Source organism: Rhinichthys klamathensis, unplaced genomic scaffold (assembly GCF_029890125.1).
Source record: "Rhinichthys klamathensis goyatoka isolate OS25496 unplaced genomic scaffold, OSU_Roscu_1.1 h1tg000178l_1, whole genome shotgun sequence".
Classification (NCBI taxonomy): domain Eukaryota; kingdom Metazoa; phylum Chordata; class Actinopteri; order Cypriniformes; family Leuciscidae; genus Rhinichthys; species Rhinichthys klamathensis.
The window spans coordinates 1,993,054-2,007,249 of record NW_026606707.1 but is presented as its reverse complement, the minus strand read 5'-3'; the positions used below and the strand labels follow the sequence as shown (position 1 = coordinate 2,007,249).

The 14,196-nt window shown below is 39.0% G+C and overlaps 1 protein-coding gene across 2 annotated transcripts in view; it reads right to left on the bottom strand.

Moving 5' to 3' along the window:
* Positions 1–14,196, bottom strand: part of greb1l (GREB1 like retinoic acid receptor coactivator) — a 52,879-nt gene that overhangs the window by 3,606 nt on the left and 35,077 nt on the right. For both annotated transcript variants that reach the window (XM_056260826.1, XM_056260827.1), the window contains exons 9-31: positions 13,759–13,899; positions 13,407–13,532; positions 12,790–12,930; positions 11,847–12,032; positions 11,044–11,346; positions 10,409–10,537; positions 9,497–9,631; positions 9,151–9,348; positions 8,277–8,457; positions 8,002–8,191; positions 6,914–7,050; positions 6,408–6,747; positions 6,197–6,312; positions 4,935–5,185; positions 4,313–4,845; positions 3,279–3,381; positions 2,988–3,143; positions 2,741–2,886; positions 2,443–2,604; positions 960–1,164; positions 680–848; positions 383–589; positions 67–208 (exon numbers count right to left, since the gene is read on the bottom strand). In XM_056260826.1, coding sequence (XP_056116801.1) covers positions 67–208; positions 383–589; positions 680–848; positions 960–1,164; positions 2,443–2,604; positions 2,741–2,886; positions 2,988–3,143; positions 3,279–3,381; positions 4,313–4,845; positions 4,935–5,185; positions 6,197–6,312; positions 6,408–6,747; positions 6,914–7,050; positions 8,002–8,191; positions 8,277–8,457; positions 9,151–9,348; positions 9,497–9,631; positions 10,409–10,537; positions 11,044–11,346; positions 11,847–12,032; positions 12,790–12,930; positions 13,407–13,532; positions 13,759–13,899 — 4,397 coding nt within the window. The remainder of the gene's footprint in view (positions 1–66; positions 209–382; positions 590–679; positions 849–959; positions 1,165–2,442; positions 2,605–2,740; positions 2,887–2,987; positions 3,144–3,278; positions 3,382–4,312; positions 4,846–4,934; positions 5,186–6,196; positions 6,313–6,407; positions 6,748–6,913; positions 7,051–8,001; positions 8,192–8,276; positions 8,458–9,150; positions 9,349–9,496; positions 9,632–10,408; positions 10,538–11,043; positions 11,347–11,846; positions 12,033–12,789; positions 12,931–13,406; positions 13,533–13,758; positions 13,900–14,196) is intronic.

The following is a 14,196-nucleotide window of genomic DNA, read 5'->3' as shown; positions in this document are numbered from 1 at the left end:
TAGTGTTTTGTGTGTAATAAGTTTGAAAAGGGCCTTTCTGTTCTGAAGGGACATTATGAAGCTCACCATAAGTTTGGGCTTGATGAGGAAGTCTTTATGTCCTCCGATGGGGATGTGTTTCTTCATGATGCTGAAGTGATTGAACCGACAGAGCAGAAGACCACTGCTGTTTGCCCTCAGGTTGAAGTCCACCTCTTCACATGTGAATCTACATACACAAACACACACGTTCAGTTCAGACTGTTAGACTCTACTTGTTGTTATAATTTACAACAAGAAACACGCTAAAATTCTCCTTAGTTAGCAAAAAAAAAAAAAAAAAAAACTATATGTATGTGTACATACATATTGCATTTTTCCCCCTCAGAATGCAAACACTCACCGGTTGAGGTCATACTGGACGTTCTGAGTGAGGTCAACGTTCAGCATGATGAGGTCATGCAGGTGACAGCGAGAGAAAGGGCTTGTGGGAGCTTGAGAGGACAAACTACTGCTCCATTTCCGCAGGCCACACATGGCATACAGAGAGATCTTAGGAGTGTCCTCCATGTGCTGTAGGACGCTCTTCAGTGACACGTTCATCACCTCACTGAGGGAGACACAGAGAATCCATGGATGTTAGACAACGAAGACATTCTAATTAACAAATCCGTACATGCATCCATCCATCATTCCATACCTGTTGCCCTCAGGTCCAGGCTGATGAGCGTTCCACAGGACGCAGGAGTCATCCATCATAACTATGAAGGGCCACACGTCCTGCCGTTTGACGCCCTGCTCCTCTTGCCTGTTCCTCTCCAGATCCAGGTTGTGGTAGGACAGTTCCTTGATCATGAATCGAGCCGCTCCTGAAACATCACATAAATACCATCAATCACAAAAGGAAGGAACTGTGTGTGTTATAGACAAGCTGATTTTTCCCATACAAAGAAGAAACGCAGCCGTGACCGATTACTCACCCACTCCTGAGTTGTTGAACATGGCGGGCAGCACTAGAAGGATGTGGTTGGGCCAGTATTTCCTGTAGAGGGGCATTTCATACTGCTTGACCACCAAAATGTGCAGGTGCTCGGCTCCCTCCATGGCATGGTAGATGTTGAGAAGCCCGTGCTCTTGGCGGCCCGTTGTGGGTGTGAAGATTGGACTTTTCAGCAAGCCAGACTCCTGAGTCGGTAAACAGAGCAGCATAGTCACTTTAAGACTTGTGCAATTTGTTCAGAAAACAATGTAAAAAAAAACGGGAGTGATGACTCAGCAACCACAGATTTTTGTGCATTGCTCAGGTATCCAGGTGTTCCTTACATCAAGATGTATTTCTAAATTTATTTTGTACTGACCTTGAATGCACGGGGTATAAAGACAGTATAACAGACAGTTGTTCCTGGTCAGTTTTGTGGCTTTCATTTTGTGGCATTTAGTAAATATCCTTTGAAAATCTCCGTTTATGTTTGTCTTAGAATTTTGTCCACTGTTCAGATGTATTTATCTATATTTGTTAGGCATAAGCTACCTTTTTTTTTAAATCTGTAATTATGCAAATTATTACATGATTATCTAAATATTATTTGCAAATTATGATTATAGCCATTTAACTAATTAGCTATTTTGGTGGGCATACACTTGTCTTAATAATAATAATAATAATATATATATTTTTATACACACACACACACACACACACACACACACACACACACACACACACACACACACACACACACACACACAGTACTGTATATACACACACACACACACACACACACACACATATATATATATATATATATATACTATATGCACTGTATACACACACACACACACACACACACACATATATATGCTAAAAATTCAACTTTGCCATCACAGGAATAAATTACATTTTAAAGTATATTAAAATATAAAACAGTTAGTTTAAATGGGAAAAATATTGCATAATAGTTGATAATATTTCTGTTTTACTGTATTTCTATGTATGTATATATATATATATATATATATATATATATATAATCATAGGTATTTTGGAGGGCATTCACTTAATAATAATAATATCATATACTGTATATATAAAATATATATATTAGCTTGCACCCCTTAAAGGGACAATTCCCACAAAAATGAGAATTCTGTCATCATTTACTTGGCCATATATTATTACAAAACCTGTATGCTCATATGATTTCACAAGTCAGTGTCAGAGTTTTTTTTTTTTTTTGTCGTTGTTGTAATTATCCCTTTTGGAGCTTGACAAGTTTTTTCTTCACCAAAAAACAAAAAAAAAAAACAGCACACAGGTTTTTAACAACAACATGAGGGTGAGTAAATGACAGAATTTTCATTTTTGATTTAAGCGACTAACCAAATGTCAAAAAGGCTATTGATTTGTTCTGTGTTATTTGTCCCGCTCCTCTTTAACAAGTACACTAAGCGTGTGTCTCTCACCTTGTCTGAGAGCAGTGGGAGTCGCATGCTCTCTAAGTGACTGCCCTGCTGGCTGAAGACAAAATGAGGCTCTTTGGCTTTAGGAATGATAAAGTGCAGCTGGACTTCCTCTCCCAGCATAGATGAGCAGAATGTGAAGGCGTGGAAGGTGCATTCGGACAGCTAGAATCAGACACAGAACATCTTACTACAGCCATATATCTTTATAGACATGCTATTACTTTATGATCCATCATTTTATGTAAAAATATGTAAATACATGTTGATGCATCACATGATCGATCTGATATGTCCTCACCTGAGCGGCAGGAGCAGGCTCGCTGTAATGGTGGCACTGCTCACAGTGGTGAAATGCATTGTGGGCCGCAAACAGGCTGAGTCTTACAGACACTGTGTTTCTCTTCGGTGGCTCATCTTCTGCCTCTACTCTTTCTATTTTAACCCCTGCGTTTCATGTGCAGATGCAAAACAGCACATGAGCATACTTGTACAATATTTTCAAGCTTTGAAACAAGGGACACCATAATAAAAGAGAAGTTCAATACCGTTCAGGGTCTTTGGCATCCTGTCTGCATACACTGGACTGGCATAACTGAACTTGTGGTCACGGGGGTAGAGGTCAAATGGCAGTTTGTGGATGTCCTCCACGTCAGGCCACTGCAGTCCACTAGCAGGGGGGAACTTTGATTTGTCTTGCACGTCTAGAGAAATAAATTCAAGGTCATTAATGAAAAGATCAAGAGAGGGATGATCGGATGAAGTATTTCAATGTTGTATTTAGAAGCATGGAGAATGCCTTTTGTATGGCTGGGGAAAAAAAGGAAAAGGAAGCTTACCCTCGTCCAGCTCTTCTTCATCATACACGTCCACCTCCAGAAGGCGAATCAGCATACTGAACAGAATTCGTAGAAACTGCAGATACGCACCTGTTTTTCCAACCTAAAACAGAGCCAAAATGGAGAATAAGAAACTGGATGCTTGGCAAAGAGGACAATTAGCATGAAACAGAGGTCATTGGAAATGGGCGGGGCTTAACAACAGACTTTGTCTCTAATTGGTCAGGCACGGTAAATAATAATTCTCCTATTTTGTTATTTTTTGCATATTTGAAAAGGTTCAAAATTTGAACCTTTTCTTAGTATGTTAATACTAAATGTTTAAAATACTTTTAAATGCTAAAATATTTTGTGCATTCTAATATTAATATCACTTTTGACCACTACTAAGAAAGAATACTGTAGGATTTTTTTTTTTACTGTAGGTGTATTTTGTTAAAAAAAAATTGTATATATTTTGCTTAAGTTTTTATTAGTTAAAAGGTTTTAAACACTTAATCTTTAAAAATTTTATAATGTAAAATAATTTTGTATATTTTAACTATATTTTAATAGATTTTTATAGATAAATATTTAGCTTTTTAACAATTCTTTTCATTTTGTGTACTTTAATTGTGTATTCTGTATATTTTAACTATTTGTAAAAAATATTTAATTTGTAACTATTTTTGTATTTAAATTGTGTATTCTGAATATTATACATTTTTTAATTAAATTATTTTGTATATTTTCTGTATTTTAACTGTGTATTGTATATATTTCAACTGCTTTTTAATATTTAGCTTTTTTTTACTATTTTTGCACATTTTGTTTATTGAAAATGTATATTTTGTATATATTTTTTTAATATTTAACTTTATATATCTTTTTTAATTAGTAATATTTTGTGTATTCTACATGTATTTTTGATCACTTTATTGTTATTAAACACCATAGTACCAGTAATAGTGATGACTACCTTAACAAAAACCACCAATGAAACATTATCAAAATACATTTGATTCCCTTTTAACCCGTTTTAAGCTACTTCTCACCTGTGGTGGCCCACTCAGCAGCAGTCTTCTGGGATGCGGCGCAGCCGGCACTTCGTAATCCGCGTGGTGCTGCCTGGCTGTGGTCCACTGGCGATAGTAGAGGGACTGCTCTGCTCCGCCGAGACCGTGAGGAACAGGCGGTCTGAGTGGACTGCTCCACGCCACATCACCGTGAGGCAGCAGAGATGCTGAACTGGGCTGACCCAGCGTCTCAGGGGCCAGCAGGGCGTACGCCGCCCGAGAGAGAACCGCCGTCCGGGGAAAGACCTGCGTCCTGTTACACTCACGTGGAGCCTGCGTGGACTGGCTCGGTCTCTGAGCTGCCGGAGAGGACGAGGACGAGGACGAGGACGAGGAGGCAGAGGAGAACGAGGACGTGGCGGAAGAGGGGGCTGCCTGGGAGTCACACTCCTGTTTGAAGCGAATGGGAGAGGTGCAAGAGTCCATTACATTTCTGCTACCGGACGGGTCGCTGTGCGAGGTGGATTTGTCGAGTACACTTGAAGAACTGACGCCATTTTCTGTGGTAGAGCCTGAGGATTAGATAAGAGACGATTTTATGAGTTATATGAGGACCACACAAGACAAGAATCAGGCTCAACTTGTTTCCAGTGTCACTCACCAGAGGTCCTGGTTGCAGCACTGGCATTGCTGGGTGGTCTTTCCAGCTCCATATGGAGATCGTCATGTTCTGTCGTTTCTCCTGAGCTCCTCTCATCATGTCTCGGTCTCTCTTCTCTACTCGCTGCAGTTTTCGTCTCAGGTATTACTCTGCGTGTCACATACGAGCAGGCCAAACCCACTTCCTGTTCCAGTGCTGTGCGCGTCAGGTAGCTGGAGTCAATCAGCCGCAAGTCACAGTACTTCAGTGACCTGAACAAAAACACACACAAACACGCTCAGTCTGCATGCGACCCTTCAGAAGTCAAAAATACTGTAGTTTAGTTTATCCAGTAGAATCTTATATCGAAAAAAGCCAAACATTTATTGGAATAATGCTACTGGGCCGTTAAATGAAATTACAGGGAAAGAGGTTCGAAAATATCCTGAAAGACTTTCTTTATATTTATATTAAATGTAGCTGTAACAACTGTAGTAACCACAAGGTGGTGCTCTTTTTAACAGAATAAAAAGGGAACCAAAAGACTGGAATGCACTGTGCATCATTTCATTTATCCAGGTCATCGTGAAATGTCAGATAATATTAATATCTCTCTCATATTTGAACTAGATATCTGCCACCTGAATCAAGCCTGAGGAGACTGCCAGGTTTCAAGGTTGCAGTTTTTCATGTATAACTTCAGGTTTGCTTTCAAGTTGAGCAATGTAATTAATGAATTAATGAAAGATGCATTATTATTTTAAATTTGAAAATAATTAATATTTTTTACAATAAATAAAATATTTTTTTTGTTTCAAAAATGTATTTTTTAAAGATAATTGTTATTTGTGTTAATTTTATGTAAGACCAATTTAACGAAGTAAAAAAAAAAAAGGTTTTTACCAGAAAGATGTTTTAATGTTTTTGAACATCTTATGCTCACCGATGCTGCATTTATTTGATCAAAAATACAATAAAAACAGTAATATTGTGACAATTTAAAATAACTGTTTTCTTTTTGAATATATATTAAAATTTAATTTATTTCTGTGATGCAAAGCCGAATGTTCGGCATCATTACTCCAGTCTTCAGTGTCACATGATCCTTCAGAAATCATTCTAATATGATGATTTGGTGCTCAAGAAATGTTTCTTACATTATTAACATTGAAAACAGTTGTGCTGCTTAATATTTTTGTTAAAACTGTGATACATTTTTTTTCCAGGATTTATATGCGTGCGTGTGTTTAAAAATATAACATCACAGAGTTGGCATGGAATACCTTGGGAAGGTCTCTCCTAGAGGATCTTTTCCTGTGAGGATGACAATGCATGGAAGTCCTTCCAGATCTTCATATGTTTGCGGGACCCACTCTTCATTTTTACAGCCCCTCCAAGCCTGAAATGCACATATTATTTATTCCATATTAGTTTTGGAGCTTCCGAGAGCAGATTTTGTAGGAGCACATCCTCACGAGGGGATCTGGTTCTTACCCGCAGGCGGGCACAGAAGTGGACGGGCAGGCTGATCTCCGCAGCAGGGCTTCCCAGCAGCACTGCAAAGCGGTACTGTAGCCCCAGCTTGTCCCGGGCCTCTTCCAGCCGCTCCTGCGCCAGCCGTGCCAGCTGCAGTGAGGGCACTCGCACCAGCAGCATGTGCCCGCACCCGTGCCTGCTGCGTCCCGGCACGCTCAGCAGATCCTCCACCATGGCGAGCGTCTGAGGGGTCACGTGATCCCGCAGTGAGGGGGCCGCTGTGAGGGCCATCAGAGCCTCTGTGTACTGCTGGATCAACAGGTAGCTGCGGATCACCATACTGTGCAAATGCGGGTGCCTGAAAACAATGAGGAGGGATAAACTTGAACGTGGCTCTGAGATGAACTTAAAGCTACAATGACATGTTTACAGTGTAACGAGCAGTTAAAAGGGAAGGTAATTGCCATTTTGTTGTTGTATTTTCATTTTCGACATAGCTGTGTGAATATGAAAAACGGACTGACCTCTGCAGCAGGGTTTTGACCATCCGCTCAAAGGCGTCGTCACATCGAAGGATTGGACTTGCCACTCCCCACTGTAGGGACTTGCTGTAGTCCTTCAGCCCAAAGTAGACAAGGTCCTTAGGAGAAGCCTCACCCTGCTGTTACATGCAAACAACAAAATCTAAAATTTTAGTTTACTGAGCACAATCACTGCAGCTGGCACATCTATGAATAACAACGATAATGTATCTGATGAATGGGAATTAATATCCTACCGCAATGTTAAATATGTGATTGCTCTGCGAGTTGCTTTACCGATTATGTGAATTTTGATAAAAGCTGCTGAAGTAAAGATTTATTTTGTAGTATCGAGTGTTGTAATTCGCTTCAAAAATTCCTGTGATCTAATCTCTGCACCACAGAGCACAGAATGTGCTGGAAAGGCATCAAGAGTGAAGAAATGTAAACGTTGACGGCCACTTTTTACCCTTTACGAAAATACCAAAAATTAAAACATTTAATTAAATAAAAAAATTCAACAAATATGTATGTTAACACATATTTAAGATTAGGGCACAAAATATAAAAGTTTCAAATAAAAAACATACTGATTGACCAATAACTGTTTTCTATTTTAATAAAATGTAATGTTATTTTTGTGATGGTAAAGCTGAATTTTCAGCATCATTACTTCAGTCTTCAGTGTCACATGATCCTTCAGAAATCATTATAATATGCTGATTTGATGCTCAAGAAACATTTATTATTATTATCAGTGTTGAAGACAGTTGAGCTGATTATATTTTTGTGGAAACCACAATAAAAAAAATTCTGAATCTTTTGACGAATGAAATTAAATTCAAAAGAACAGCATTTATTTGAAATAGAAATCTTTTGTAACACTATAAATGTCTTTACGGTCACTTTTGATCTTTTGACTCTTTTCATCCCTACAGAATTCATATATCTTACTGACCGCAAACTTTTCAACGGTAATGTATGCATGTACACTTACTGCTTACAATGCTCATCAAAATCTGATTTATCTGAAATCTTATCTTTCCTCCATAAATTCCTTAACAGATCTTCTCGGAGTCAGTGAAACTCACCAGGTTCTCAGTGTTGGGCCAGTGCACTTCATTCTGGGTACTGATGCGTGACTGACGGCTCTGCAGGGTGAACGGGAAGCAGCTGACCTGCAGCACCAGCAAATTTATTGCTTCCAGAACCTCTGGACAGTTCACCACGCGGTCGGCCAATCCCTGCAGCTCCCCGTGACAAACCGACCCTGACAGAGCGCTGGCGGAGAGAGAGAATAAAGACAAGAGGTGTCAGTGACGTTTCTGACAGATCTTATTACAAACCACGTAGTTGTGTTTCTCACCTGGTCAGGTCGACGTGCGAGTTGTCGTGAATAAGGACGAAGAGCGTATAAGGGTTCTGCTTGACCTTCCTCATGAAGGCCTCCATTTTTGTGTGGACCTCCGCGTCCAGACGCACCACATACTTGTCAGACTTCTGTAGGGCGAATGAAGCGTCCTCTATACCCAGATCTATCAGGACGCCTAGCAAAGACACAAGGACAACAACAATGTACAATATTATTGCAATGACTCTTTCATCACATTACCTTTCCTGGCAAGGTTTTTGAAAATGTTCTTTCAATGTTTTTTGGTTTTTTTTTTTAAGTCTTGACATTGAAAACAAGTTGAATATTGCTTAACTCTTCTTTACCGACCATTGACAAGATTTTCTGTCATTTATGACACAACGCTTCCCTGCCATTAAGGAGTTTTTCCAGCAATCCATGTTTTCACTGTTATTCGGTAAGGTGCGTGATATAAGCTAATGCGATTATCAAACATTCAACAACATATAAATCAAAAATGCCTAACGTTACTGAATGAAATGTCGATCCAGGAAGAGGTACATGACTGTGAAGCTTTGGGGGTGTTCTGAATCCGATCCGGATGACTCGATTTTCTCAGCTTTTTGTTGAAAATGTTGCTTTTTTATGAAACTTACCCACGTTCAAGTGTTGATAAAAAAATATACATGAAGCTGAAATGGGTTTTCTTGTTTAAAAGCAGATTCTCTGTTCTTTATTTTGACATATTGAATGTTCAGATTGTTCAGACATTTTTGTGAAAAGGATCAAAAATGCTGACACTGACTGGCAACTTTATGAAAAATAAAAATAAAACGTTGGCGGGGAAAGAGGTAAAATCGGCTATCTGGTATCTTCTGCTGTGACGTACCTGATAGTCGTATTCGCTGGACTGTTTGGTGAACCAGGACGTGGGAGGGCGGGACCAGAATCAGGAAGTCTACCTTGCAGAAGCGGCCCAGATCTAAGCTCTGGCTCCCTGAGTCAGCGATAGCACACACCTGCGACAAAAGACTACGTGCAACGCTCAGCTGAGGAGGATGTATCTGAAAGCCATCACTCAGAAGATCTGTAACACACATCAAACGTCAAGCAGCATTTCCAAGATTTCAGTGTCCAGATGAAAGCGCAAATGAGTCAAACATTCATTTGGTCGCCCATTGAATCTGGACGACCAAATGAATAGTCTGAGACATAGGGAGAGAGCAAAGGCTCACCTGGCCCTGATTCTGGTACCATGGCTGCAGCCTCTTGGGAGTGGATGTATTCGGTGAGATGTCCCTGAAAGGGCTGAACCACCCGGTCTTTGCATTTACGCTGGTACCGAACCAGCTGTTTGTCCATGTTGTCGCCTGTAACACCACAATCAATTTGAAATTAATAAAGACGACACATACACATACTCCCTTTCAAAAGTTTAAGGTCAAAACTAACAAAACATTTTTTTTTCTATTTTTAAATAAATGCTGCTCTTTTGAACTTTCAATTCATCAAAGAATCCTGAAAAACCGTATAATGGTTTCCAAAAAAATATCAAGTAGCACAACTATTTGATAATAATAAAGAATTTTAAATTAACATTTTAATAAAAGAACATTTTAAATTATTTCAAATAAAAAAAATATATATTTTAAATTGCAATAATATTCCACAATATTACTCTATTTTTGATCAAATAAATGCAGCCTTGGTGGACATAAGAGAATTCTTTCAAAAACATTAATAAATCTTACCGACCTCAAACTTTTGAACAGCTGATAAGAGTCCATTTCACTGTGCAATAACTGGACTAACATCAACAATCCAAAATTTGACTTACCTTTCAGTTTATACATTTTGAACAGTGTGGTCTAGAAACATAATTTTTTCCTTGATTCCTTGGGTCGTGTTACGTTTGGTCAAAAACATGTTATGGTCAATTTATAGCCTTTCAAATACTTCCTAAAATCACCAGAGAGGGCGCAATGACCACACAAATCTACTCCAGCTTAAAATATCTGACCACTTGCGTGCTTCACCCCAGAATTGCTGCTTGCATGTAGATTTTTTAATTAATTTCTAAACAGAGGACACTGATAAGTTGATGAAATATGTGATGGATTCCACTACATTTGTGGGGTAAGACTCACCTAATGAGGTGCTTTGGAAGTGTGAGGCAAGCACACTAACTTTCCCTGTGATGAGCTCATAGCTGATCTCCTTCAGAAACTCATTCGTAGTGAGCATGCTCTCAGCCAAGGCCCGAGACTGATATTTACCTAAGAAAAACAACAGCACGTGTTAACATATAAGACAATAACAACAACAACAACAAAACTTACAGCTTATGGAATGAGTTTTCATGCACAACCTGACATTGTGTAAACTCCTTAAAGGGATAGTTCACCCAAACATGACAATTCTGTCATTATAATAATATTCAAACCCATAGGACTTTCATTCATCTTCGGAACACAAATGAAGATATTTTTAATGAAATCTGAGAGATTTTTTGTCCCTTCATTGAAAGTCTATTCACCCAAAACTCTGATGCTTCATAAAGAGATCTCTCAGATTTCATTAAAAATATCTTAATTTTGTGTTTTCCCGAAGATGAACGGAACATGGGTTTGGACCGACAAGAGGGTGAGTAAATGATGACAGAATTGTTATTTTTGGGTGAACTATCCCTTTAAATGGCATTCTTATATGGTGCAAAGTTCCAAAATGGACAAAAATGAAACTATGAACTGAGAATGAAGTATCTGAGAGCAGCAGAACCTACCCAAGACGAGCACACAGAACTCATTTACTCCACTTTTGGTGGTGCAGATAATGAGCACATAGTTGGGCAGACACTGCTGCTGCTGCGGTGGCGTTTCACTCAGAGAGCGCAGCGACTCAGAGATGCCCTCCCCTAGGGAGCCGTGGGTGGCCAGCACCTGAACGCTGCCTCCTGACACACTGGCCTCCATTCGGGCTAACCAGGGCAGCTGGGAGGGCGACATGGGAGGGCCGGTCGGGCCGCACAGCATGGCCTTCAGCACAATCTGCTCAAACTCTTCCCGTAACGGGATCTGCTCCGTACCTGCATTAAAGACAGAAAAATAATAAACCATCCACTTGTTTCCGACGCACTTGTTTCAGACGCTGGGATCCTTCTGAAGTCTGTACAGAGATGCAAACTAGCTGTTTAAACTGGACACGTAAAAGCAAAAGGTCTTTCACTCTCTTCCATTTGTCCACAAACTGAATGCACATCTATATACTGTATCCAGTGTAGACAGCGTTAGTGATTATAATGGGTTCTATTTACTTTTGATGCGACACAATGCTCCCATCCAGTTTAGGCAAATGAATGCCAGTGGGCGGGGCTTAAGGTGCGATGATGTATAACTAACTATTCATCAATGTCTTGTTTTCGGAGGCAGTCAAATGCAAATGTATTTGCCCGTGTGATGTCACAGAACTCGCAATATCAAAACAACAAAAAAGGCAAATTTGATTTCTTATGTCATGATGACCCCTTTAAAACGTATTTTCAAAAATGATTATCTTTGTTCTGATAGGTATGTGAGTATTATTTACCAAGTCGAGCAAGATATTGAAGTGTGAGCAGTATCATGGTCTCTGTGGTGAGTAACTGGTTTGCTGACATGCCCAGACTGGCGAGGGTCTTCTCATTGAGCTCTCTGCCCTTATAGCAGCTCACCAGTAGGGGGCTCACCACCAGATCACCCACATTGCCAAAGAAGTACGGTAAAGTGCCTTGACCTGGAGAAGAAATTCAAACAAACCATGCGGTCACACACACATCCAAACAGTTATTCGGGACAAAGACGAACTCGAGAGATCTGGTTATATTGTGTGCTGCTGTGATGAACCCATTTCTGTAAAACTGGCCTGGATGTGAAGATATCATGCATTATTATTTCTTATTTCAGATCATGCTAGATCAATCAGCAGAAATAAGAAATAATAATCAAGAATATTATCAAGATTATTATCAAGAATAATATTACTCATGCCCATTTAAGATGTAGATGAACTACTTTAAAAGCAAAAAATAAATAAGAATCATGCCTACTTAAGATATTTACTTCTTTACAAAGTGGTTTTTATTAAAAAAATATACTATACTACTACTACTACTACTAATAATAATAATAATCAAGCATCAATCCTACTTATAATGTAGATTAACTACTATACAAAGCAGTATTATTAAAAATATATTATAAAAAAAATAAAATAATAATAGACCATCATGCCTTCTTAAGATTAACTACTTTAAAAGAAGAAAGAAAACGAAGAAGAAATACCAAGAAATAACAAAAAAGGACGATGCCTACTTAATAAGATATAGATTGCCTGCTTTATATTTTCCTTTCAAGAATTTAATTATTTTTATAATGATATTAGGACAGTTGCATCACTCTGACATTTTTACTTTATGCCCAAAAAAATATCATAATATTAATTCATAAATTCAAAACATTTAATAAGAATGTTTTGAAGACAGAGCACTAACCAATGAGAAGGACTGGCCGGACCCCGGATGAGTTCAGAAGGTTGTCAGGAATGATGACAGTTTCTCCCGCTGTGATTGGTTGGGGTTGTATGACCCCTGACACTGATGGAGGCTGTTGATTGGACAGGGACAATAAAGAACCTGGAACGAAGGAGCAAAACATTAAATGTATGTATTTTTTTTAATGGAACATATAGCATGTGCTGTCAAGCCATTGTGGAATCCTAATGATATTTTGGACGGATCTCTTCAGGCTCTCAAGCTTTGTTAACGGAGACACTCCAATCAATGCTGAGGACAAGGTAACTAAGCTACAGGATCTCCAAGCTCCACTCCTTCAGCTGTTTCAAGGCATAAACCCTTCAAGCTGCTGCTAAACAGTTCAGGGACTAATTTAGCGTGACCTTTCACCCCTATTTTTATGGAAACAATGAATAAATCAACCTTGTGGATGGAATATGTCATGTCTCTTGGTAAAAGCGAAGGTAATCAAATTCAAGGCTGTTTCCTGCTCTGGGACATGCATAAACAGATAGGATGAACAGACTGCAGACAACCAGCATAAAAAAAGAATAACAACAAATGAACAAGGCTAAGTATGATTAGGTCGGACCCACCAGAGCTGCACGTCAGCGGTCGGATAGCAGGCACAGGGACAGCCGTGGCTGGGACGGGCACTAGAGAGGCGGGGTGCCAGCTACGGTGGCGCTTTTTGGGCGGACCTGATGCCATAGCAGAGGATGCTGCAAAAAGAACAGATATAGAATCGAAAATATTTGTTATCATCAAGAGAATCATTTCATTTTATATTTTGACCGAATGCAAATTGCATAGTGTAAACATTTGAAGATGCCTTCTAAAAACATCTAATTAGTTAAAATAGACTATTGCTGTTAAGTATCAGCCAGATGATTTGACCACTAATGACATGCATGAGGCAGCATTGTGATTGGCTGGTTTGAATCTTACCTGGACTGTCTCCAGGTTCTGTGGCCCTATAGCCATGATTAGGTGTGGCGAGTGGGCTTGTATGAGGGGGGCTCAGAAGACTGGACCGCCCGTCCATACTCAGACCATTAGTTAGACCGTTTACTCGGAGGGCAGTGGGAACTGAACAACAAACACATGTTGGGAATTAAAGAAACAGTGGGAAGAAAATATAAACACTCTACCATTCAAAGTTTTATGCTCATCAAGGCTGCATCTATTTGATCTAAAAATACAGTAAAAACAGTAATATTGTGAAATATTATTACAATTTAATTAACTGATTTATATCTGAATATATATTTTTGCAGCTATATATATATACACACACACAAATCATACATACTTAGGATATAGATTAAACATATTTAAAAGTGTTTTGTTAAAATCTTGAAAAACAATTCAGACTAAAATGCATTG